The sequence below is a fragment of the Rhinoderma darwinii genome, chromosome 8 (assembly GCF_050947455.1).
Source record: "Rhinoderma darwinii isolate aRhiDar2 chromosome 8, aRhiDar2.hap1, whole genome shotgun sequence".
Classification (NCBI taxonomy): Eukaryota; Metazoa; Chordata; class Amphibia; order Anura; family Rhinodermatidae; genus Rhinoderma; species Rhinoderma darwinii.
In genome coordinates this window covers 43,538,332-43,566,228 of record NC_134694.1, presented here as the reverse complement: position 1 = coordinate 43,566,228, position 27,897 = coordinate 43,538,332, and the positions used below count along the sequence as shown (strand labels likewise).

The window sequence follows — 27,897 nt, the reverse complement described above, 5'->3', positions numbered from 1 at the left end:
TGCTGCAAAAGTCACTGCCCTCCAGCAGCTCTGCCCAAGAGGCAGAACTCGTGGCACTCGCAGAAGAATGTAAGTTGGGCACAGGTAAAAGGGTGAATGTCTATATAGACTCAAGGTACGTCTTTGGAGTTGCACACGATTATAGCACAATATGGCGAGCAAGAGGCTTTCTGACTTCAGTAGGCAAACCAATCAAAAATGCTGATGCAGTACAATAACTATTTGAGGCTTTAGCATTACTTACAGAAGTAGCCATAATTAAAGTGCAATCGCACACAAGACTAGACACCCCTGAAGCGGAAGGGAATGCACTGGCTAACCAAGCAGCAAAAGCAGCTGCAACATTCCCGTGGGCACAGTCACGGAGGAGTTGCTGTGTGCTTTCCAGACCCAAGCGCCGGCCCCTGAACAGAAATTGCAGCAGGAGGTAGGAGCTGTCAGAGGCAAAGGAAAGCCATGGCATGTAAAGGGTAAAACGTGCTTACCACATAGTTTTTTCCCAATGATGTGTGCCCTAGCGCATTCCCCAGTTCATAACTCAAAAGGATGAATAACACAGTGTTACATCACTGGTTTGCCCCTGTATTTCAGAACGCAGCTACTCGACATGTAGAGGGTTGCCTGACATACACAACCCCGGTAAAATGACAAAAACACCCAGTAAGCACATGCCTCGCCCTGATTACCCCTTCCAGCGACTGCAGGTGGACTACATACAGCTACCCGAGGTAAGTGTATAGGAATATGTTCTCGTATGTACAGACTTGTTTTCAAACTGGCCTGAGGCATGGCCAGTAACCAAAGCCACAGCTAAAAACACTGCTAGGAAAATACTCAGTGAAGTAATATGCCGATATGGGGTCCCTGAAGTATTTGAGAGTGATTGAAGAACCCACTTCACAGGAGAAGTACTAAGGCATATACTTACTAGCCTCGGCAACACACAGGCATTCTATGAACCATATTACCCAAGGAGGCAAACATCTAGATGAAGGAAGAAGGTCAACTGTACTCCAAGCACCGAAACCTCTGACAAAAAGGTATGACCAACTTCTGCAGAAGTTGGATAGCCAATTATGCTGCTATTATAGGACCATTAATGTCTTTGATTTATGAGGAACACCTTGCAGCCCAGGATTCCATTAAATAGACTCCTGAAGCTGAGGAGACATTTTTTCAGATAAAACAGGTTCTTGTAGGATCTTCAGTGCTTGGACTACCTGATTATTCATAACCCTTCATTCAAACTGTAGATTATAAAAATGGATACATGACTTCAGTGCTAACACAGTAATATGGGGGAAAGGATAGACCTCTAGCTTACTACTCATCAAAACTTGACACAGTAGCTAGAGCCTTACCTCCCCGTGTTCAATCAGTTGTAGCTGCCGCAGAAGCTATGAGAGCTTCCGCCACATTAGTGTTATTCCATCCATTAACTCTTAAAGTATGACACGCAGTAGCTGTAAGACACTTGTCATGCATGACATTGTTACTTTCACAACCAAATTTGATGATAGAAAGATGTACTACTTTAAATCCTTCAACCTTGATGCCTACTGCTGAGGATGGTGAACCACATGATTGCCTATCCTCCATAGCAGAAAGAGTGGACCCAAGGTCAGATCTCAAAGATACTCCACTACCAAATAATGATCTCATACTGTTTGTAGATGGATCTTGTTAGAAAAATCCGGATGGCACCAATGCCGAAGGGTTTGCAGTGGTCACACAAGAGGAAACATTAATAGCTAAAGCCCTACCTAAACACTTGTCAGCACAAGCAGCTGAATTAATAGAATTAACTGAAGCGTGTAAAATTGCAAAGGATAAAACGGTAACTGTCTATACTGATAGTCAATATGCATTTTCAATTATCCATGTGTTTGCCCAACAATGGAAAAATAGAGGCATGGTAACTTCTACAGGAAAATATATTAATCATAAAGATCTTATATTGCAACACTTGGAGGCTGTTCAGCTACCGAAAGCGGTGGCAATATGCAAATGTGCTGTAGCAAAACATGCAGCTACAGGACAAGATAATCTACTCATACAACAGACACCGCAAATTATAGATCTCCAAATACTACAAGACATGCAACAGTCCTCACCTAAGTCAGAACAAAATAAATGGACAAATAAAGGAGCCACCATTCAAAATGGGCTATACATATCCACAGAGAACAAATACATCCTACCCAGCAACTTATTCTGATATGCAGCCATATTGAGCCATGGGAAAAGCCATGTCTCAACAGGGGGGATGGTAGAAATCATATCTAAAATGTTCATGGCATATGGCTTTACTAACTACTCTAAAAAAAATATTTGTTTAACCAGTCTAATATTCACCATACATAATCCACAGGAGAATGTAAGAACAAAGAAAGGACAGTTCCCAAGTCCACAATATCCATTCCACTATATTTGTATGGATTTCATTGAATTAAACAAATGTGAAGGGAAGAAATATTGTTTAGTGATTATTGATGCATTTACTAAATGGGTAGAAGTATTCCCCACAGCAGGCCCAGATGCTATCACAGTTGCTAGAGCATTGGTAAAGGAAATAATACCTAGGTTTTGGATACCTGAGAAAATATACAGTAACAGTGGATTTCACTTTGTGAATAATGTCGTATTCTTACTAGCACAGAACTTACAAAAAGAATTGAAAAATCGCTGTGCATACCATCCGCAATCAGCAGGATTGGTAGAAAGACACAATGGGATACTAAAAACAAACTCAAGAAAACAATGGAAGAGACTGGGAAGAATTGGGTATATTGTTTACCATTAGTAGTTCTAAATATGCATGTGACTCCTATTAGCATCAGGTTTGAAGCCTTTTGAAATTATGTATGGTAGACCATTTGTAATACCACATTTAAAACCATTCTCTAGGATGTATGAGGAGTCTGATTTTACACTTGCTGAATATATGGCAAAAATGGTAACTAACAAGGAAGTTTTTATTTTTAATTGTATTCCAGGTGACCCTGTACCTGAACCTGTGAAGCCAGGAAATGGTATCCTGATCAAAGTTCTAAAAATAAATCACTGGTATCATCTTCGTTGGGAAGGACCATATCAGGTTCTGCTTACTACACCTACGGCTATAAAGAAAGCCGAACGTACCTCTTGGATACACTTATCACACTGTAAGATAGTTAGGGAACTGCCACTATCCTCCTAGGCTATAAAAGACTGATTACAAAGGGTGGTCATTTGTTAGAAGTGACTGGTCCCAAAGTTCAGTGAAGAAAACATCCAGAGCCTGGATGGAGACAGGGCAAAATGTCATTAGTTATTCTAAGTATCCTATGGGGGTCCAAGGTGTGTAAACCTAAGGTATGGGATCCCTGGGAAACAGGGTCGCGGTATGATTCCCCAAAGACTTAGCTTGGAGGGTTAAATATTTTAATTTCACTGAAGGTGAGATTGCAACATATGAAATAGATTTTTACGCTGTGGTTAGAGACCAATGCATGGATAGAAACATAGCTTACAAACTAGCATATTCAGATAAATACATTTGTACTATCTATGTAAATACCCTAGGGAAAAGGAGATGTTCTTCATGGTCTTCAGCCAAATAGATCACAGATGAATTATCAAGCAGGAAGCCGAATTACTAAGATATGTATTCTCTATTATTTTAATGACCTCTCCTCTACATAGTTGCTCAGGTCTCAAAGAAATGTGTTATCTCTATGTGTTCAATATGGCCTTCATACATCCCATTGTAGCAGGTTGACTGAACGCCCAGACATAAAATGAAACTATTTCCCATTATCTCCCTAATGGGAAAGCACAGCTAACAACATCTCATTGTTTGTTTGTCTCCAGGTGTTAACTGATGTCAGCATTTTAATGAACAATTATAATTATGTACTTGAAATATTCTTATTGTCTGCTATTGGCTGAATAGGAGTATTTTGAGCACATTACCTCTGATTGGTTAACCTCAAGCCTACACCCCTTCTGAGTGATAATATTTTTATTGAGTTTGGCAATAAACCCCTAGAGCAGTATGTCCCTCTTTAAAAGAAAAGTTAATTATTATTAAGAAATCTACCTCTCCCTGCACAAGTTCCAGCAACTGTAACTAGTTATTTTCGACCTTCCAAAATCCTAATAAAAGGATAAGGGACTATATGCTATATGAGCTGATGTTTCAGGTACTGACTCTATAGGGCATTTCCTTATTGAAGTTAAGGAAAAGGATGGAACTGAAAGTCCTTTAGCCCTGACAATAGAATTACCCTCTATAGTCTATCTGGCCAATTTAACTTATGAAGATAAATTAGCATTAGAAAAAGGTTACAGTGATAAAAATGAGTGGTTAGCCTGAATAGGATACAGTGCAATCCAAAATAACTAACTGTATTGCTTGTGCAAAAGCTAGGCCACATCTGGCTACTATACCTTTCAGGCTATCAGATAAGGAGAACCTACAAGGTCTGCAATGCGTGTTATCATTATATGATGCATCATATAATCCAGGTGATAAATTATGTTAGACATTCTCTTTATTGTACCCACCTGTAGGGAGAGATGAAATCCCTCCCTTAGTAGTTGCTTACCTAGGCAACTACACCTGCTTTCTGAGGAATGGGCAAGGTAAGAGAGTAGGGAACCTCATTGAAGCGGTCTATCCCTGGAGGTTCTTTTGACCATAGAATATATGTAGATGAAATAGGAGTACCCCGAGGGGTGCCAAATGAGTTTAAGGCCCGAAATCAGATTGAATCAGGGTTCGAGTCTATACTTTTCTGGTGGTCTACGATAAATAATGTCGACTGGATTCATTATATTTATTACGATCAACAGAGAGTTGTTAATTATACCAGAGATGCAATAAAGGGCATTGCAGATCAGTTGGGACCTACATCTTTAATGACATGGCAAAATAGAATGACTCTGGATATGTTACTAGCAGAGAAAGGGGGTGTCTGCAAAATGTTTGTATCTTCTATTGTACTTTTATTCCCAATAATACAGCTCCTGATGGTAGTATTACCAAGGCATTGGAAGGACTAAATTCCCTGTCCGAAGAGCTTGCGGAAAACTCTGAATTAAATGACATCTTCACTAATTGGCTTGAAGGATGGTTTGGATATGTGGTTACTCCATTTTCCAGTCTATTGATTTCCTTAGCAACAGTGGCAGACATACTTGTAACTCATGGATGTTGTTGCATTTCTTGCATAAGGGGACTAATTCAGAGACTCATTGACACTTCAATTACTAAGACAATGTACTAAGAGATTCAAAGTAAGAACGTATACGATGACTTGGAAACACCCCATAACGATTGACAAAATTCTGACGGACTGGTGAAAACTTAAAGAAAGAATTTGTTTTAGATGTTTCACAGAACATTTCTTGATAAATTTACAACAGGGGGGATGTTAGGAAAGTTTTATTTTAAATTTATGTATCGGAAACTAAGGTGTGCATTGAGCTATACAGGTTTCTCTGCAAAGGTTTTTGGCTGACAAAGTGTTAAATATGCTATCAAGTATGAGGGGGTGGGCAGCTGAATTCGTTTATAGAGAGAATTGAAGCATTCACATAAGTTTCAAGGTCAAGAGATGACAAAGCTGTGTAAGAACTGGTTTGAACTAGGTTCATCCCATGTATAAAAGCTATGATACTCAAGGTAGCAGCAGACAAAAGCTGAAAGATGACTAAATCTGCTGTTGTTAATGAGAATAAAAGGCTGCGATATTTCAATTTATTCAGGTGACTCCTTAAATCTCTTTGATAAATACATAAATTCTTCTATCAGCCGGGCACTCTGGTGTCCGTAAGACACGGGACTATATATCTTGTTAGTACTTGTGGCCCACGCTGCCTAGAGATGTTGTGGACTATGTTGCTTCTTGTATCAGTTGTGCCCAGGACAAGTCCTCTCATTCTGAGCCTGCTGGTCTGCTTCAGCCTCTTTCTTTTCCTGATGGACCTTGGCAACACATTACCATGGATTTTATAACCGACCTTCCTCCTTCTGCAGGTTGCACTACTGTCTGAGTCATAGTTACATAGTTACATAGTTAGTACGGTTGAAAAAAGACACATGTCCATGAAGTTCAACCAAGGGATGGGAAAAGGGAAGGTAAAAATTTCTACACATAGGAGCTAATATTTTTTTTGTTCTAGGAAATTATCTAAGACTTTTTTATAACCATCTACTGTAGCTACTGTGACCAGATCCTGCGGTAGACTATTCCATAGATTTACAGTTCTCACAGTTAAGAAGGCTTGTTGCCTCTGCAGATTGAACCTTTTTTTCTCCAGACGGAGGGAGTGCCCCCTTGTTTTTTGAGGGAATTTTACATGGAACAGGATTTCACCATATTTTTTGTATGTGCCATTAATATATTTATATAAGTTAATCATATCCCCCCTTAGTCGTCTATTTTCAAGGCTAAATAGGTTTAATTATTTTAATCTTTCCTCATAACTTAGATTCTCCATGCCCCTTATTAGCTTCGTTGCTCTTCTTTGTATTTTTTCCAACTCCAGGGTATACTTTCTATGAACTAAAGCCCAGAATTGAACTGCATATTCTAGATGAGGCCTCACTAATGCTTTGTAAAGTGGTAATATTATATCCCTGTCCCGCGAGTCCATGCTTCTTTTAATACACGACAATATCTTGCTGGCCTTTGAAGCAGCTGATTGACATTGCATGCTGTTAATTAGTTTATGATTTACAAGTACACCCAGATCCTTCTCAATAAGTGACTCCCCCAGTGTAGCTCACCCTAGGACATAAGATGCATGCAGGTTGTTGGTACCCAGATGGATAACTTTACATTTATCTATATTAAATCTCATTTGCCAAGTGGATGCTCAAACACTTAGTTTGCTTAAATCCGCATGTAATTCACGAACATCTTCTATAGACTAAACATTACTACATAGCTTGGTGTCATCTGCAAAAATTTAAATAGTGCTATTAATCCCACCCTCTATATCATTAATAAATAAGTTGAATAATAGTGGTCCCAGCACTGAACCCTGGGGTACACCACTTATAACCGGGGACCAATCAGAGTAGGAATCATTGACCACAACTCTCTGGATACGGTCCTTGAGCTAATTCTCAATCCAATTACAAACTATACTTTCTAAACCTATAATCCTTAATTTACCCATTAGACGTCTTTGAGGGACAGTGTCAAATGCCTTTGCAAAGTCCAAAAACACTATATCCACAGCGGCCCCTCTGTCTAGGCTTCTGCTCACCTCTTCTAAAAACAAATCAGGTTGGTTTGACAGCGTCTGTTCCTTATTATGAAGAGGGACTGAAATAACTGAACTAAGCTCTTTAAGAACTCTAGGGTGTAACCCATCTGGTCCCGGGGCCTTGTGTACATGTATTTGATTTAATTTAGCTTGGACCAGATCTACATTCAGCCAATTCAGTATATCAATATTAACAGCACTGGCTACATCAGCTGCTCACTCTTCTGTTGTATATACAGAGCTAAAGAACTCATTTAGTAACTCTGCCTTCTCTTGATTCCCTGTGACCAACTCCCCATTACTACTATCTAGGGGGTCCTACATGTTCAGACCTTGGCTTTTTTGCATTTATATACTTGAAGAATTTTGCTCATCTCTTCATAAAACAAATCAGGTTAGTTTGACAACTTCTGTCCTCAGTAAAACCGTGCTGGCTGTCACTTATGATAATATTTTTTGTTACATAATCCTTTATATAGTCCCTCAATAGCCCCTCAAACATTTTCCCGACAGTGGATGTTAAGCTTACTGGTCTATAATTACCCGGTAAAGACCAAAAGCCCTTTTTGAAAATAGGCACCACATTTGCACTGCGCCAGTCCCTTGGCACTATACCAGCCACTAGAGAATCTCTAAATATTATGAAGAGGGGGACAGAAATAACTGAACAAACTCTTTAAGAACTCTAGGGTGTAACCCATCTGGTCCCGGGACCTTGTGCACATTTATTTTATTTTATTTAGCTTGGACCAAATCTACATTCTGTAGCGTCCATGGCCGCGGGCCGTCGGGTTCACTCACCTCCCGACGCCCGCAGCCATGGATCCGTTTGCGCTGGTCCCCGTCTCCCTCCTAGGAGACGCCAGCTCTCACTTCCGCTCCGTTCGGCTGTGTCCCGTAGGGTGCGCGCGCGCGCTCGCGCCCGGCCTTAAAGGGCCGCAATAGGAAATCGTCATCATCATCAACTGCCACGATTTCCTGGTCTATAAGAAGGCCCCTGGCCTTCTAATCCTTGCCTGAGCGTTGTTAGTTTTCCCAGTCTGTCTTGCAAATGGTCCCTTAGTGTTTCCAGTTCCTATTGTTACCCGTGCCTTGTTACCCGTTCCTGTTCCCACGTGCTGTGCCTTAGTATCGAGTCGTGCCACATCCTGTATCATCTGCCACATCCGGAGGAATCCGCCACTTCCTGTGTCATCTGCTATGTCCGGAGGAATCCGCCACGTCCTGTGTCATCTGCCACATCCGGATGAATCCGCCACGTCCTGTGTCATCTGCCACGTCCAGAGGAATCCACCACGTCCTGTGTCATCTGCCACGTCCGGAGGAATCCGCCACGTCCTGTGTCTTATGCCACGCCTGGAGGAGTCCGCCACGTCTGGCGCAACTTGCGGCTCCTGTGTCATCCGCCACGTTTGGCGCCATCTGCTGCACCCATCTCATCTGTGCCAGAGCTGTGGCCACCATCTGGACTATTCAGGTACCCTTGTGCGGGACATTGTATTTCTGGGGTGTCCTGTTGTTTGGCCAGCGGCCTCCCCGCTGCCGGGGTACGGCCTAGTGGGTCCACTAACCCGCTCCGTGACACATTCATCCAATTCAGTATATTAATTGATGTATTAACAGCACTGGCACCGGCTTTAGCTGCTCTTTCTTCTGTTGTATATACAGAGCTAAAGAACCCATTTAGTAACTCTTCCTCCTCCTGATCCACTATTACCAACTCCCCCATTACCACTATCTAGGGGTCCTATATGTTCAAACTTTGGCTTTTTTGCATTTATATAGTTGAATTTTTTGGGATTTGTTTTACTATCCTTGGCCACCTTCCTTTCATTTAGTATTTTTGCTGATTTTATTACCTTTTTACTGTCACAATGCGGGGTGTGGACCCACTGGGCCGTACCGCGTAGCGGGATGGCAGCTGGCCAAACAGGTATAGTACAGAGTCTATAGTCCAGAAAGAGTACCAGTAGCAAGGCAAGCTCGGCAAGTAGAGACACGATGAAGGCGATCTTGGTTCCATCCGACGGAAATGCTCAGTCATGCAGGGTAAAATGGATATGGCATTGGTTCAGAAACCCCCTGCACATACTTGCGTCTCCATGGAACCGAGAAGGTAATGGCAGCGAGAACCGAAGATCCAAACCGGAACTGTCAGGAGGTGTAGCAGGAGGGTTGATCGGAGGAGCTTGCATAGGAGCAGGAAGGGAACAAGCTAGCACCCCTAGCTGCTGTGCCATGGAGTCCACTGCCACAAGAAGTTGATCCCGTCTTGCTCGGAGATTCTGCAGGTCCACCTGCATGGCTTGGGAGGGTGACATGCCCTTGAATTGACCAGCGGGGTCCGTGGCCTGAGCGTACTGTCACAATGCGGGGTGTGGACCCACTGGGCCGTACTGCGTAGCAGGTTGGCAGTTGGCCAAACAGGTATAGTACAGAGTCTATAGTCCACAAAAAGTACCAGTGGCAACTCGGACAGTAGCAAGGCAGGCTCGGCTGGGACCAGGCGGCAGGTAGACATCAGGCGTGGAGTAGCAGAACAGGTGTGGAATATAGCACAACACGACAACAGCTCAGCACGGCACTTTACCAGGATAGCACTGGAAACAGGATACATGATACAGGAACACTTGGGAACTGGAAGACACTAGGAGACCATTTGCAAGACAAACTTTTGGTAACGAACAACACTCAGGCAAAGATCAAGAGGGCAGAGCCCTTTCTATAGTCCAGTAGCATTCTGGGCTTGATTGCAGACTTCCTGCAATTATGCGCGCACTGGCCCTTTAAGACCCCGCACGTGCGGGCACACGCGCCCTCTGGGAGACAGTCTCGATACCAGGAAGTGAGTGCCGGCACGTCACAGGAGGACGACGCTGCAGGAAACTCACATGTCCATGGCCGCGGCCGTCGAGGGGTAAGTCAGAACGACGGGTCGTGGTCTTAGACGTTACATTTACAGATTTTATTAAGCTCTTTATAATTTACAAAGGCTACAGCTGTACCCTCAGATTTGCATTTTTCAAATGCCCTTTTTTTTGTCATGTATGAACCGTTTTACAGAAGGTGTTTATACTTGTTACCTATAGGAATAAATTTTGCACTATAATTACCCAAAGTAGATTTTAAAATCTCCCATTTATACCATTATTTGACATTTGTTCTTCCCAGTCTATATCCTGAATTGCAGCCCTCATCCTGGGGAAATTGGCCTTAAAATGAAGTGTTTTTGACCTCCCAGCCTGTGTTTGTTTTTTACAGTATAGGTAAAATGTAAGTATATTGTGATCACTGTTACCAAGGTTTTCACGAACATTGACATTCCAAACAAGCTCTGCATTATTAGAAATGACCAGATCCAACAAAGCTTCACCTCTAGTCGAGACTTCCACAAACTGGCTCATAAAATTTTCCTGCAAAAGGTTGAGGAAATTTCTTCCCTTTGCCGTTAAAGCCGAACCATGACACCAATTAATATCCCGGTAATTAAAATCTCCCATTATAATTACAGTACCCGACTGTGCTCACTGCTACATTTGTTTATATATTTGACCTTATATCTCTTCAGTTCTATTGGGGGGTCTATAGATTACACCAAAAGTAATATTTTCAGTGTTTACCTCCCTTTCTAGTTCCCCCCACAAGGTTTCAACCTCCTCGCAGTCTTCACCCACTATTGTCTCTTTCACACTCGCCTTCATATCACTTCCCAGATACAGACATACACTACCGCCTTTCCTATTTGTCCTGTCTTTCCAAATCACTGTAAAACCCTGTAGATTTACAGCCCAGTCATGTGAAGAGTCTAGCCATGTTTCATCAACACCAACTACACTACCGTTCAAAAGTTTAGAGTCACTTAGAAATTTCCTTATTTTTGAAAGAAAAGCACAGTATTTTTCAATGAAGATAACATTAAATTAATCAGAAATACACTCTATACATTGTTAATGTGCTAAATGACTATTCTAGCTGCAAACGTCTGGTTTTAATGCAATATCTACATAAGTGTATAGAGGCCCATTTCCAGCAACCATCACTTCAGTGTTCTAATGGTACATTGTGTTTGCTAACTGTGTTAGAAGGCTAATGGATGATTAGAAAACACTTGAAAACCCTTGTGCAACTATGTTAGCTCCGCTGTAAACAGTTTTGCTGTTTAGAGGAGCTATAAAACTGACCTTCCTTTGAGCTAGTTGAGAATCTGGAGCATTACATTTGTGGGATCGATTAAACTCTCCAAATGGCTAGAAAAGAGAGCTTTCATGTGAAACTCGACAGTCTATTCTTGTTCTTAGAAATGAAGGCTATTCCAAGCGAGAAATTGCCAAGAAATTGAAGATTTCCTACAACGGTGTGTACTACTCCCTTCAGAGGACAGCACAAACAGGCTCTAACCAGAGTAGAAAGAGAAGTGGGAGGCCGCGCTGCACAACTAAGCAACAAGACAAGTACATTAGAGTCTCTAGTTTGAGAAATAGACGCCTCACAGGTCCTCAACTGGCAGCTTCATTAAATAGTACCCGCAAAACGCCAGTGTCAATGCTGGCCTTCAGGGCAGAGTGGCAAAGAAAAAGCCATATCTGAGACTGGTTAATAAAAGGAAAAGGTTAATATGGGAAAAAGCACACAGACATTGGACAGAGGAAGATTGGAAAAAAGTGTTATGGACAGACGAATCAAAGTTTGAGGTGTTTGGATCACACAAAAGAACATTTGTGAGACGCAGAACAACTGAAAAAATGCTGGAAGAGTGCCTGATGCCATCTGTCAAGCATGGTGAAGGTAATGTGATGGTCTGTGGTTGCTTTGGTGCTGGTAAAGTGGGAGATTTGTACAAGGTAAAAGGGATTTTGAATAAGGAAGGCTATCTCTCCATTTTGCAACGCCATGCCATACCCTGTGGACAGCGCTTGATTGGAGCCAATTTCATCCTACAACAGGACAATGACCCAAAGCACACCTCCAAATTATCCAAGAACTATTTAGGGAAGAAGCAGGCAGCTGGTATTCTATCTGTAATGAAGTGGCCAGCGCAGTCACCAGATCTCAACCCCATAGAGCTGTTGTGGGAGCAGCTTGACCGTATGGTATGCAAGAAGTGCCCATCATACCAATCCAACTTGTGGGAGGGGCTTCTGGAAGCATGGGGTGACATTTCTCCCGATTACCTCAGCAAATTAACAGCTAGAATGCCAAAGGTCTGCAATGCTGTAATTGCTGCAAATGGAGCATTCTTTGACAAAGGCTAAATTTGAAGGAGAAAATTATTATTTAAAATAAAAATCATTATTTCTAACCTTGTCAATGTCTTGACTATATTTTCTAGTCATTTTGCAACTCATTTGATAAATATAAGTGTGAGTTTTCATGGAAAACCCCAAATTGTCTGGGTGACCCCAAACTTTTGAACGGTAGTGTATATCTATATTTTCTTCCAGTACCAAGGCCTCCAGCTCCTCCATTTTGCTTGCTAGACTTCTGGCATTTGTGAACATTCACTTTAACGACTTTCATTTTTTCACTTTCAGTTTCCGAAATGTGATTATTTGACATTATCTGGGCATTTTTATTTTCATTGCTGTTTTGTAAAAAAAGGATCTCCCTATCCTGTTGTCTAGTCCTCTCCCCACAGTCTATTTCTCCCCCACCAATATAGTCTGACCCCTCTCTAACCTGACTATCCCTTTATTTTCTACATTGACCTGCCACCTCAGCCCTAGTTTAAATACTCCGCCACCCCAGCTAGAATTCTCTCTCCCAACAAACCAGACCCCCTTCCATTTAGGTGCAAATCATCTGCAGAATACAGTTTGTACCCCAATGAAAAGTTAGCACAGTGCTCTAGGAACCCAAAACCTTCTCCTCTACACCAAGACTTAAGCCATGCATTTAACTGCCTGAGCTCCCGCTGTCTTTCCTGTGGTGCGCATGGTACAGGCAGTATTCCTGAGAATACTACCTTGGAGGTCCTTCCCTTCAGCTTGTAGCCTAGTTCTTTAAAATTATTCTTAAGGCTCCTCCATCTACCATTTATTCTATCGTTGGTACCTACATGGACCACTACAGCTGGATCATAACCAGCTCCTCCCAGTAATTTATCCACCCGTTCCACCACAAGCCAAACCCTGGCACCAGGGAGACAGCAAACCATTGAGTTGAGGCGGTCTTGGCGACAAATTATTCTATCCGTCTTCCTGATTGTAGAATCCCCTACAACTACCAATTGTCTTGCCTTACCTGCATTACCAACCCGCCGACTACTAGCTGGGCTGTTCTCCCGGCTGCTAGGTAGATCAGTATCCACTAGGGCTGCCATTTCTGAGACCGACACCTTTGCATCATCACCCAACTTGGTAATTTTGCTTGGAATATCAGAAACAGGATTGGCCTTCCTTTTCTTGGACCCTTTTCTACTGCCCCTAACTACATTATCCTAGCTACTTGCCTAGTGGATCGCTTTTCTAAGATGGCACATTTCATCCCCCTAATTGGACTTCCTTCTGCTCCTCATCTGGCAAACCTATTTATACAGAATGCCTTTCGTCTGCACATTGTTTCTGATCGGGGTGTACAATTTACTTCTAAATTCTGGAGAGCCCTATGTAAACATCTTGATGTGAAATTGGACTTTTCTTCTGCGTATAACCCACAATCTAACGGCCAAGTTGAAAAGATTAATAAAACACTGGAAAATTATCTTCGTCACTTCGTCACTTTATTTCTGTTCAACACGATAACTGGGTGCAGCTCCTTCCTTGGGCCGAGTCCTCCTACAACAGCCACACGAGTGAATCTATTGCCTCTTCCCCATTCTTCATTGTATACAGCCAACATTCACGTGTTCCTCTCCCTGTGCCTGCTACATCTCAAGTACCTGCAGCTAATTTTCCAAATTCTTAATTTGGAGACTTTCTTCATATCTGGAAGCAGACCAAGTCCTCCATCCTACAGGTGGTAGACCACATGAAGAAAAATGCTGATAAAAAAAGAAGAATCCTTCCTCAGTTTCTTCCCCGAGCCAAAGTCTGGCTATCATCGAAGAATGTTCCTTTAAAAATCTCCCAGATTTGCCCCCCGATTTCTTGGCCCTTTAGAAGTTCTCCAACAAATCAATGCTGTGTCATATAGGCTACGGCTGCCTCCGACTCTCAAAATTCCCAACTTCTTCCATGTTTTCCTCCTAAAGCCCCTGGTTCTGAATTGCTACAGCAAATCCCCTTGTCATGTAACTTCTCCAAGTGGTGCTTCTGACATCTTCAAAGCCAAGGAGATTCTGGAGTAGAAGAGGGTAGGAGGAAAAATCTTCTGCCTGGTTGACTGGAAGGGGTTTGGTTCTGAGTTCTGGTCCTAAGAAGAGGGGGCATAAAAGGGGGAGTACTGCAGTGCTGGTGGCCGACGTACGCCACTATCCGGCTTCCACTGGCGGCTGCCAGGATCTATTACCTTCTTGCTGGTGTCCTGCACCTCATCCCCGGGGACGCCAGCATGTATTGGTCCCATCTTTGCCTCGCTCCCGTAGGGTGCGAAGCACGCTCTGGTGACCTCTCAAAGGGCCGGCGCGCTCAACACTATATACTTCCATAGCCTATCCCTGTTCTACCTGTCCTACTTAAGTCCGTCCTGCCCTCCTACCTGTGCCTGAGCGTTGTTGTGTCTACCCATGTTCGTTATTGCAAATGGTCCCTTAGTTGTATCCCGTATCATGTGCTCCCGTATCCTGTATCCCGTATCCAGTAATTGTGTTTGTTCCTGAGCAAAGTCTAGAGTTGGAGTCGAGTTCATCCTCTCTGCCACGCCAAGTGTCATCTGCCACGCCAAGTGTTATCTGTGCTAAGAGTAATCTGTACCATGTGTCATCTGTGCCACATGTCATCTGTGTCGTGTGTCATCTGTTCCAGAGTGTCTGTTACGTCAAGTGCCTGCCACGCTAAAGTATCTGCTACATCTGTCAGAACTTCTATACAGGTACTCTTGTTCTAAAGACTTTCACTGACTGTAGTTTGGTCAGTTGCTACTCTGCTACGGCGGAGCGGCCTAGTAGTTCCACATACCCCACAACCATGACGTGTATCCAGATGTAGCCATTTTTCTCTTGACTTTTAATGCATTAAATACACAGTAGCAATAAACTTTACCTTTTCAATGGCTTTTATTGTGTGATATCAAGCTGCAGCAAGTTAGCAAAATCCAGATAAACTTGGCTACATCCAGGGCCGGCCCTAGGATAGATGGCGCCCTGTGCGAAATGATCTATTGGAGCCCCACCCATCATCAAAAAAAAATGCCCCATAAAAAAATTATAATGCCCCTTTAGTGCCCCCATACAGTATAATAATAATATTGAATAATATAATATATTACAACCCCTTCAAGGACACAGTATTTTGTCCTCTAATTGTGCCCACAGTATTATGCTATCTGTAGTACCCCTACACAGTATAATGTCCGCTTAGTGGCCCCCACACAGTATAGTGCCCCCTGTAGATTTTGCCATACAGCCTCCCTGTAGACAGTGTCATAATTCCCCACCTCCTTTTTGTAGATCGTGCCATACAGCCCCCCACCTCCCCCTTGTAGACATTGCCGTACAGTCCCCCACCTCCCCTTTGTAGACAGTGCCATACAGTCCCCCAACTCTTCCTTGTAGATCGTGCCATACTGTCCCCACACCTCCCCCTTACAGACAGTACCCCCAAACAAAAACAAAAATTGTACTCACCTAGGCCCCGTTCCCATGACGAACTGAGCTGCTCCATGACGGGACCCTGTAGCCTAGTACAGAGTTTCCAAACCTTTTCGGACTCGAGGCAGCACTTAAAAAATAAAATTGCCTCAGGGCCCCCCTAGGAAAAATTGTTTTGAGAAAGACAGAAAACGGCTAAGAACAAGCACTCCACTCGTAGGGCATGTTCACACACGTTTTTTGTAAGGCAAAAAAATCTGCCTCAAAATTCCTTCAGGAACTGACAGCGTTGTGTGACCTTTTTTTTATGTTTTTTCTTAAGCTGTTGAAGCGAATGCAAAAGACGCAGGAAAAAAAAGCTCCAAATGGGCTCCACAGGTATTTTCTGCCTCCTATTAATTTCAATTGGCGGTCAGAGGTGGAAACCACTTGAAGACCATCAGCCCCCCACTCACAGTAAAATGACCATCAACCCCCGACTCACAGTAAAATTAACATCAGCCCACCACTCACAGTAAAATGACCATCAGCCCCCCACTCACTGATTCCCCCTGTAGGTAGCGCCACACAGCCGCTTGTAGGTAGCGCCACACAGCCCCTTGTAGGTAGCGCCACACAGCCCCTTGTAGGTAGCGCCACACAGCCCCTTGTAGGTAGCGCCAGACAGCCCCCTTGTAGGTAGCACCACACAGCCACTTGTGGGTAGTGCCAGACAGCCCCCTTGTAGGTAGCGCAACACAGCCCTCTTGTAGATAGCGCCACACAGCCCCCTTGTAGATAGCGCCACACAGCCCCCTTGTAGATAGCGCCACATAGCCCCCTTGTAGATAGCGCCACACAGCCCCCTGTAGAGTGTGCCACACAGCCCCCTGTAGAGTGTGCCACACAGCCCCCTGTAGGGAGTGCCAAACAGCCCCCTGTAGGGAGTGCCGCACAGCCCCCTGTAGGGAGTCCTGCACAGCCCCCTGTAGGGAGTGCCACACAGTCCCCTGGTAGGAAGTGTGCAAAGAGCATTGGTAGGGAGTGCCACACAGTTCACAGCCCCCTGGTAGGGAGTGCCACACAGCCCCCCTGGTTGGTAGTGCCCCACAGCCCCCTGGTTGGTAGTGCCCCACAGCCCACTGGTTGGTAGTGCCACACAGCCCACTGGTTGGTAGTGCCCCAAAGCCCCCTGGTTGGTAGTGCCCCAAAGCCCCCTGGTTGGTAGTGCCCCACAGCCCCCTGGTTGGTAGTGCCACACAGCCCACTGCCCCCTGGTTGGTATTGCTACACAGCCCACAGCCCCCTGGTTGGTAGAGCCACACAGCCCCCTGGTAGGTAGTGCCACACAGCCCCCTGGTTGGTAGTGCCACACAGCCCACAGCCCCCTGGATGGTAGTGCCACACAGCCTACAGCCCCCTGGTTGGTAGTGCCACACAGACCACAGCCCCCTGGTAGGTAGTGCCACACTGCCTACAGCCCCCTTGTAGGTAGTGCAAGGACTACGAAATGACCCTGATAGCTGGCGGGCAATAGACACTCAAAAAAGGACAACTGTGCAGGAGCACACAAAATACCCAGCTTTCCCAGCTATCAAATAAATGTGTGGAAATAAACTAAGATATAACTTTTATTTAGTCTGAGTAAAGGATTAATCCTTTTAGCTAGATTAAATAAAAGTTATATCTTAGTTTATTTCCACACTTTTTTTTGATAGCCGGGAAAGCTGGGTATTTTGTGTGCTCCTGCACAGTTGTCCTTTGTAGGTAGTGCCACACAGCCCACAGCCCCCCTGTAGATAGCAACCCTCCCCCTTCCAGTAAAGATAGCGCCACTGTAGCTCCCTGAAGGAGCGGAATGCCCGTGTGGCCCGGGATTCCGCTCCTGGAGCGCTGCTTGATGCCTCTGTCCATATATGGCAGTAACAGAAGGGGAAACTCCTGAAGACGCTATGACCGTCGATTCCACTCCAGGAGAAGTTCCTGTCGTCTGTGTCCATGACGTCATTGGCTTCTCCTGGAGTGGAATCCCCGGTCATAAAGTCTGCAAGGTTGTGACCGGGCATTCCGCTTCAGGAGTTTCCCCTGATGTCACTGTCCATATATGGACAGAGACATCAAGCAGCGCTCCAGGAGCGGAATCCCCGGCCACACGGGGATTCCGCTGCTTCAGGGAGCTACAGTGGCGCTAGTAGACAGCAGATCAGGCCGGTGTCACAGCTAGCAGCTGCTATGGCTGCTACAGCGGTAGCGACGACCACTAAGTGAAGAAGCGCCCGGGTGGAAAGGCGCCTGGATACACACACCCGCTGGCGCCCCTCTTGCAGTGTGGCGGCTGGCGCCATATGCGACCGCACTGGTCGAACATATCTAAGGCCGGCCATGGCTACATCCGTATGTAACCTTAAGCCTCAATTTTCGGTATATTGTTTAAAGAATTTAAGTCATTGTGTTCTTCTGCGCAACTTTATCAGTAAAGTGCAATAGTGACTGAATACTGCAATACTGGAATTATGACTTTGTAGCAAAAATTTATTCAAAATACTCAATAATTGCACCAGACAAATCTATCATGATCTTTCAGTTCACAAAACTTACAAGAACTTGAACAACTTCTACTGGGCATAACTAGTTATAGTAAATATTATATATGCTACAATTATTGCATTATAATTGCATGGATCCTTGAAAAGTTTACCTTGGATCACTTACCATATCTGTGTCAGAAACTGGGCCAAAACTGGTGACATATATTTCTGTCTTCACTTCTGTCACTGAATCTAAAAGCAACAACAAAGACAAAACAAATTTGAATAGTTTGCTCAATAACAGCACATAAACATAACAGGTTAAATGGACACTAACTTTTTGAACAACTTATGCTAATCTAATAGTATACCTGATATCTAGCAACTTTGTAATTGACTTACTGCTAAAATTTAGTTATACTTTATACACACAAATTCTGTGTGACATTACTGCCACTAGGTATCTCCCTTCCTGCATTTTACCCACTTTTGTCAAGCAAAATCCATCCCTAGTTACAGATCAGATAATACAGACTACAGTAAGTGGGGGATGTCTTTTTACAGCCTGTCACTCCGCTGTTCTGGCTCAAGATTAGCTGAGAACGTATCGATTGGTTCTGTCTTCTATTGCCATTTATTGATTTTATTTCCTGGTTCCTTCTGCTGGTGTGCTCTGTGTTTTGGTTTGTATCCTTAGGCCTCATGCACACGATCGTAAAAACACCCGTTATTGTGGGTCGTAATTACGATCCGCAATAACGGGCCCATAGACTTCTGTTAGTCACGGGAAGGTGCCCGTGCCGTTAAAAAAATAGAACATGTTCTATTTTTTCATTTTACGGGCCGTGCTGCTATGCTTTATAATGGAAGCACGGCTCGCAAAAGCGGCCGGCTGCCCGTGGCCGGCTGTGCTCGTAATTACGAGTCGTAATTACGAGCATGGTCGTGTGCATGAGGCCTTAGGTTGTTTTTCTCCCCTGTTGACTATTTTTCTGTCTGCTAATTTGGTACGGTTTTGACTCTCTTGTTGTTTTGACGGAGCTTTACTCTATTTATGATATTGGTTATCGTTTTGGCTCTGACACCACCGCTTCGTTACTGACATTTGCTAGTTTGACATTTCTTTTTTTATAAATCAGTACATTTTTACTGAAATATATATTTTCCTTACAAAACAATACTAAAACAATACCCAACTCCCTCCCCCCAAAACATAGTCCCATTATAGGAATATGAGAATCCTGCTTCTGTTTCATTTCTGCCTCCCATCGTTCTTCGCTCCTCATCGGACATTTAGGGATCATAAGCGCTTTATAAAGACATGGGGGAATTCCGGCCAAAGTCCCTGTAGTCTCTATCAAATGGACAATCTCGTTATCATCAGTGATAACACATCCATTGTCCCCAACATAGTCCGCCTGGAATGTATGTCGTAACAAGGTATTTATAAAAATCTGGCTCAATATCCCATGGCTTACAAGCTGTGCCACCCTTGTGAGACCAGCAAGTTTGCGGTTACCCAGTCCTTCAGGCTGATATAGATTAGACGGCCACGGAGTATCCCATATGGTTATATACTGCGTAGTCCCCGGTATAAGTTGTATGTCCCTAACCTCTCACCACACCTTATGGATAAGATTCACAGTGGGTAAATGACTCGCCCGCAAATTACATTTATCTGCATCCAGCACCTCGTATAAACTATCCCTTTCAAAAAGCTCTTTTAATAAAGATCTTTGTGGGTCTTTATCTGTCCCTTCCCATCCTCTTATGTGCTGAAGTTGTCCCACCAAAAAGTACACCCATGGATTAGGGATGGCTAAATCCCCCACTGTCTTTGGTGAGTTTCCAGTTTAACAAAAAAGGAAAGAATTCCACAGCACTGGACCACAGGCGGGTGCACGCCTCAACAGGACCTGGTCCACAGTCCTCAATACTAGGATGGACAAAGAGGCAGCACTTCCAAAAAAAAGACAGCTTTAATCACCCATGCAACGTTTCAGTCCAACAGGACCTTTCTCAAGCATAGTGAATACATCAAATCACAAGTCTATAAGGACTCACAGAGTCAATGACAATCAAAGAGTGATAAAGGCAAAACAGTCGAATATATCCATATACTGTATAGCAATACAATTTAAAACCCACAGGTCACTAGAATAAGTGATGATACAAAAATATCTAAAATATTAAGGGACTGGTACAACAATAAGCAGTCCAATATACATTAATAAGATAATGAGTAATAACTCACCCAAGTGCGTGTGAAATAAAATAAATTGCAAACTAATGTCTGCAGATGCTAGATGGACTCACTCCTCGTGGGTTACGGCGTCTGTATATTCACACTGCGCATATCACACATATGTATGGAGAGGAAATCACTTAGTGAGTTCCTTAATCCAGACTCCGCATGCCTAAACCGCAATGTCCCACGAGACTACGCTGAATACTTCCCGCACATGCGTGTTGCACTAAACACTGTGCGGCGGCGGAGTTTAAGGCCTTATTCACACGAACGTGCTAAACGTCTGTGAAGCAGCGGAATCCCCGTGTGGCCGGGGATTCCGCTCCTGGAGCGCTGCTTGATGTCTCTGTCCATATATGGACAGTGACATCAGGGGAAACTCCTGAAGCGGAATGCCCGGTCACAACCTTGCAGACTTTATGACCGGGGATTCCACTCCAGGAGAAGCCAATGACGTCATGGACACAGACAACAGGAACTTCTCCTGGAGTGGAATCGACGGTCATAGCGTCTTCAGGAGTTTCCCCTTATGTTACTGCCATATATGGACAGAGGCATCAAGCAGCGCTCCAGGAGCGGAATCCCGGGCCTATATAATTCAATGTGGCCGTTCACACGGCCGTTATTTCAACGGACCGTGTGAAGGGTCCGTGAGAAAATAGGACATGTCCTATTTTTTCACGCATCCCTCCATAGACTCTAGTCTATGGGGGATGCGTGATATCGCATCCCGCAGCACAGATGAACCTCGGACGTGAAACACGGCCATTTTTCACATCCAAGATGCGCAACGCCCGTGTGAATCTAGCCTAATGCGTGTATAGTCACCACGCAACATTAGTTAGCGAAAACACATATTGACTTGTTGAAAGAATCTCAGGGGTATCCACACTGGGGCATTATAAAGCAGATATAACAGTTGCGGCATCCATAGCATTTTTCTAAGATTTGCTCGGCCACCATAGACAGACGTAGTCCAGCCCAAGCATCTAATGTGCGCTCAAACCTGCCTATTAATGGAGATAAATTAGTTTCTCTTATTCCAAAATCTGACGGGTAACCACCACTCCCAAATATTTAACTCCTTCCCGACATTTGACGTATACATACGTCATAGCCGAGTCGGGGAAGTATGGAACAGGCTCACGGAGTGCACCATCTCCATATGATGTGGGTGTCGGCTGTATGTTACATCCGGCACTTCACAGTAACAAGCGGAATCGCGCTCGAGCGCGATCCCGCTCGTTTAACCCATTAAATGCTGCGGTCAATAGTAACCGGAGCATTTAAATCGTTTGAAAGAGGGGGGCGACCAATCGCGGTGTGCCGATGGTTGCTATGGCAGCCTGGGGCCCTAATGAAGGCCCCCAGGTCTGCCATCTTTGTGCTCCTATTAAGCCCTGCCTCTGGCAGGGCTTAATAGAAGTCTGTCAGAAAGACGATATACTGCAATACATTAGTATTGAAGTATATAGTGCAAGCAATCCAACGATCACTGGTTGAAGTCCCCTTGGGGGACTAATTAAAAAAAAGTAAAAATTAGTACAATAAAGCTTTTTAATTATGTAAAAAAAAAACTATTAAAAAAAAAAAACATTTCCCATTTTCCCCCCTAGTGTAAAAAAAATAATAAATAAACATAATTGGTATCATGGCATCCGTAAAAGTCGGAACTATTACAATATATCATTATTTAAACCGCACGGTGTACGCCGTAAAAAAAAAAAATTGTAAACGCCAGAATCGCTATTTTTTGGTCACCTCATCTCCAAAAAAAAAATGGAACAAAAAGTTATCAAAACCTCGCATGTACCCCAAAATGATATCATTAAAAACTACATCTTATCCCGCAAAAAATAAGGCCGCATACCACTTAATCGACGTAAAAATAAAAAAAAGTTATGCCTCTGAATTTGGCGACACAAAATAAATCAAACTTTTTACACTTAATCATATTGACCCGCAGAATAAACGTAACATTTTGTTTTAATTGCACAGTGAATACTGTAAAAACGAAACGCGAAAAACAATGGAGGAATCGCTGTATTTTTCATTTTCTACCCCACAAATAATTTTTTTCCCGTTTCCTAGTACATTATATGGCACAATAAATGGTGCTACAAAAAACTACAACTCGTCCCGCAAAAATCAGGCCCTCATAGGACTATATCGATGGAAAAATTAAAAAAGTTATGACTTTTGGAATGTGGGGAGGAAAAAACAAAAATGAAAATCTGAAAGTTGTTTACGACGGGAAGGAGTTAAATTCTGACACCACCTGTAATCCAGATGGAGCATAGGAAACTTCATCACGAAGAATATTTTAAGCGAATAAAGTGGATTTGGACCAATTAATAACCAAACCAAAGTAGCCCTGAAAGTGGCAATGACCTCCATAGCCAACCCTAAGGCTATGTTCACACGGGGTATTTTGCCGAGCTTTTTGACGCGGAAACCGCGTCGCAAAACTCTGCAAAAACGGCCCGAAAATGCCTCCCATTGATTTCAATGGGAGGCATCGGCGTCTTTTTCCCGCGAGCAGTAAAACTGCCTCGCGGGAAAAAGAAGCGACATGCCCTATCTTCGGGCGCTTCCGCCTCTGACCTCCCATTGACTTCAATGGGAGGCAGAGAAAGCGTATTTCGCGCTGTTTTATGCCCGCGGCGCTCAATGGCCGCGGGTGAAAAACGGCGCGAAAAACTCCACGAAAATCGGCGTGCAGGGAGAGGAATATCTGCCTCAAACTTCCAAACGGAATTTTGAGGCAGATATTCCTCCTGCAAAATAACCCGTGTGAACATAGCCTAAAGATTCCCTAGCATTAGCCAAAAATAAGGGATAGCAAAAATTCCTCTTGAGGACCCTTTATTGCTTCCAATTTAGCCCTGATGTACACCACCAAATTTAATTAAACAAATGGAAAGGGAAGGGAAAGAAATGGGAAAAAGAAGGGCAAGAAGATCAACTGATCTATTATATTGAATTATTAAAATTCAAGTGCGATCCTGACACATAGCTGAATATCAGCTCGCTGCTCACAGCGCTCGGCGTGTGAGCAGTGATTCAAACAGCTGACGTGCGGTACCTGTCTTTGGAGTCTGGTCTGTTGCTCTGTAACGTGCTCTCCACGTGTGCTGGAGAGAAAGGCAGCGTTCTTCATACTGCCTTTAATGCCAAGGAGTTACATGCACAGATGCAGGAGTGATAGCAACTCCAAGCTGAACACCAGCACAGCAGCTCACAGTGCCTCAGCAGCCTGTGAGCAGTGAGTTCAACAGCTGACACGCTGCTTGGGTCTCAGGCGTCTGGCCTGTTGCTTGGCAACCTGTTCTCCACGAGTATTGGAGAGAGGTGCAGCGTTCTCTTTGCTGCTCTCAGTGTTTCCTATGTTGCCAAACACTCACAAATAAATATAAAGTGTCACTGACATTGACTATTACATCAACACTGGTTCATTTTGCTGTGGAAAATACTTGTCAGATTTCTACCATTGACAAGGTTGCTGATAATAAAATAAATAAGGCACCTGTCAATGTTTAGCACTGACAATTACATTTGTCTGCTATGTGTGACACACTTTGCTACATTCAAGTGTGCAGCTGCCTACTTTAGTCTTATACAGACTCATTCCACAGGCATTAATTAGTACCAGAGGATTATATAGTGGTGTGCCCCGGGGACATAGACATTTTCATATTATTTGCCCCTCTGTGCACTCCACTCTAGTTATCTGATACTGATGCATGCAATGTTTTCCCTTCACCCCCATTCTACCATCCTACCATCTTATCACATATAGGTTGAATGGGTTTATCTATTATATGGGGTGTACTTTAATGAGGGACCGTTCGCCCCATCCCTTTTTGGTATATTATACATAAGCCAGTAATTTTACTGAATTTTAATAATTCAATATAATAGATCAGTTGATCTTCTTGCTTTTTGCCCTTCTTTTTCCCATTTCTTTCCCTTCCCTTTCCATTTGTCCAAAATATACTGATGTACAGATAAAAATAGAGTCTCCAAGGCGCTGCTGCACAGGGAAGGCAATGAGCATGAAGGATATGTGATGTATAAGTAATTTATTGAAAACAAGGCTACGCGTTTCAATGCCGCACCGGCATCTTCATCAGGCCATAAAAGAAACATATCAACTGCACAGTTTAAATACACACTGAACACTGAAAAAACCCGCCAATGTGACCGGGGTCAAAGTGCTCGGATGACGTCACAAATGAAAGGAATGCAACCATTCACACGAGGCAGTAGATGGTATAATCAGCGGTCAGGACCTTGGACAGCAGCAATGTAAAACATACGCAACCGAATCGAAGGAAACACATAGCAAACAGAACAATAATGGTACATAGAGTATAAAATTACAAATGGGATAAAATATTATTATAATACTCATTATGTCGGAGTAGTATAAATATGAAAAATATAAAAGAAAAAAGAAGAAAGATCCAAATCTACAGAAAAAATTATATATATATGTACGGCAATAAAATTACTTGGAAAAGAAAGCATCCAAATGGATGTTAAAAAGACGGCATATAAATGAATGTGGAAAGACAGAATAATAATAACAGAATGATGTTAGAAACATCTAAACATATGCTGAAAGTAATAGCATCCAAAAGTATGCTAAAGTGACAGCGCATTTATGAATAGAAAGACGGGCATCCATTAAATCTGTACTCTGAAAATGATAACCAAATGTGATACAATAGGCTACCATTATGAACTAACGTTATGATGAAATAATATACAATTATGGAATATAATTATGTAGGTACAGTACAATAGGTAAATAAACGAATTATTAGTATAAAAACAGGATAAAAGGGAAACAGATGCGTGTCAACCAGTATACAGTTAGATCATCAAATAGCTAGGTGAGGCAGAAATTAAAAATGAGGGATGTGAAGGAAAAATAGGATATCGAGAAGATAAATAGCGGTAAGGGAGTGACACTAATAATCTCTATGTAATTGCAAAAAGAGCCGCTATATCGGAATAACCTGAATTATGAACTAAACGAATTTGAAGGAGTGCATGGAGCTAGGAACTGCAAAGCAATGGCAAATGTGAGGAAAAAACGGACCCAAACGAACGAGCACAGAAATTACTGTTGAATGGATAAACGTGATTGTTTATCAATAATCATTAATCTAGGGAAGATTCAGTGAGATCATTTAAACCATATGGTTGGAGAGTCCTGAGTTTGAAAATCCAATAATTTTCACGCTGCTTAAGTTTATTAAATCTATTTGCAGTATTTAGTGAAATTAGTTCGATGGGTGTGACTGTTATTTCATTAAAAAGATTATTATGAGTAGAGGCAAAATGACATGAAACACTATGTTTCATAAAACCAGAAGTTACATTGAACCTGTGACTATTGATTCTGGTTCGTAGGCACTGAGTAGTGCGGCCAATGTATTGTAGACGACAGGGGCATTCAAGCATATAAATAATATATGCAGTGGCGGACACAGACTGCAAAAGGCCCCTGTGCAGATAATGTGCCAGGGCCCCCCCGCCCCCCCCCCCCCAATACCGACAAAGTTACCTAAACATATATATGCATATAAAAATAAACCTTACTAATAAAAATTATGAAGGAAGATTTATATTGTACATTTTATTACCAGTTTAGAACACAAGTAACACATTTTTTTCAGGGTTAAATTCTTATCTAAACTAAGTCCCTAAATGTGGGCAAAGAAAATGAAAAACCTATACTCACCTCCTCCGGCGCCTCCGTTCCCCCTCCGCAGCCCCTATCCCTTTCTGTGTTTACAAAGCTGCTGTGGTGACGCGCGGTCGATGGCACATGACCGCTGCAGCCAATCAATGCCCTCAACAGCGATTTGCTGTGGAACTACTGTCCTCAGCAGCACACCAATGAGGAGTTATTGGCAGCAGCGGTCACGTGCCATCGGCAGCGCGTCACCAGTGCAGCCTTGTACACTTGTAACACAGACCGAGACAGGAGGATGGGGGCTGCGGCGGGTGAACGGAGGCGAGGGAGGAGGTGAGTATAGTTTTTTTATTTTCTTTGCCCACATTTAGAGACTTAGGTTAAATTGAATCATTGAATATAACACAAAGCACTCATGCAACTGAGATGCAATAATTTAGATGATCTTATCATGCTTAGCTTACTGCACTGTTACCTATCAAGCAGGACTGAATCTCAAGATATCTACAGAGGGGGCTGTATGGCGTTATCTACAGGGGGGACTGTATGGCGCTATCAACAGAGGGGGCTGTATGGCGTTATCTACAGGGGGGACTGTATGGCGCTATCTACAGAGGGGTCTGTATGGCGCTATCTACAGGGGGGTCTGTATGGCGCTATCTACAGGGGGGACTGTATGGCGCTATCTACAGGGGGGACTGTATGGCGCTATCTACAGGGGGGACTGTATGGCGCTATCTACAGGGGGGACTGTATGGCGCTATCTACAGGGGGGACTGTATGGCGCTATCTACAGAGGGGGCTGTATGGCGTTATCTACAGGGGGGCTGTATGGCGTTATCTACAGGGGGCTGTATGGTGTTATCTACAGGGGGGACTTTATGGCGTTATCTACAGTGGGGTCTGTATGGCGTTATCTACAGGGGTTCTGTATGGCGTTCCCTACAGGGGGGGTCTGTAGGGAAAGTCATACAGCCCCCCCCTGTAGGGAACGCCATACAGACCCCCCTTTAGGGAACGCCATACAGACCCCCCTGTAGGGAACGCTATACAGCCCCCCCTGTAGGGAACGCTATACAGCCCCCCCTGTAGGGAACGCCTTACAGCCCCCCCCTGTAGGGAACGCTATACAGCCCCCCCCCTGTAGGGAACGCCATACACCCCCAATCACTCAAAAAAATGCGACCTACAGTGTGAAAAGACAAAAGACATGTATCCCCTATCCACAGGATAGGGGATACATGTGTGATCGCTGGCATTGATAGGGAGAGCGGGGGACCGAAAGTCCCCCGAAGTTCTCCATCACTCACCTCTGACTTCCGGTGTCTGCGCAGCTCAAGTGTGACCGGCGCTCCATTCATTTCTACGGAGCTGCCGACACAGACCCCGGAAGTCCGAGGTTTGTGATGGAGAACTTCAGGGGACTTTCGGTCCCCCGTTCTCCCTATCAATGCCAGCGATCACACACGTATCCCCTATCCTGTGGATA

The 27,897-nt window shown here is 43.7% G+C and overlaps 1 protein-coding gene across 4 annotated transcripts in view; it reads right to left on the bottom strand.

Annotated features, from left to right (window-relative positions):
• The window catches only part of GABRA3 (gamma-aminobutyric acid type A receptor subunit alpha3), a 765,781-nt gene that overhangs the window by 340,282 nt on the left and 397,602 nt on the right, over positions 1-27,897 (bottom strand). For 3 of the 4 annotated variants that reach the window (XM_075835629.1, XM_075835628.1, XM_075835630.1), the window contains one exon: positions 18,638-18,705. In XM_075835629.1, the coding sequence (XP_075691744.1) occupies positions 18,638-18,705 (68 nt within the window). Of the gene's footprint in view, positions 1-18,637; positions 18,706-23,786; positions 23,982-27,897 lie in introns of those variants that run through there. The other variant, XM_075835631.1, reaches the window with a different exon arrangement.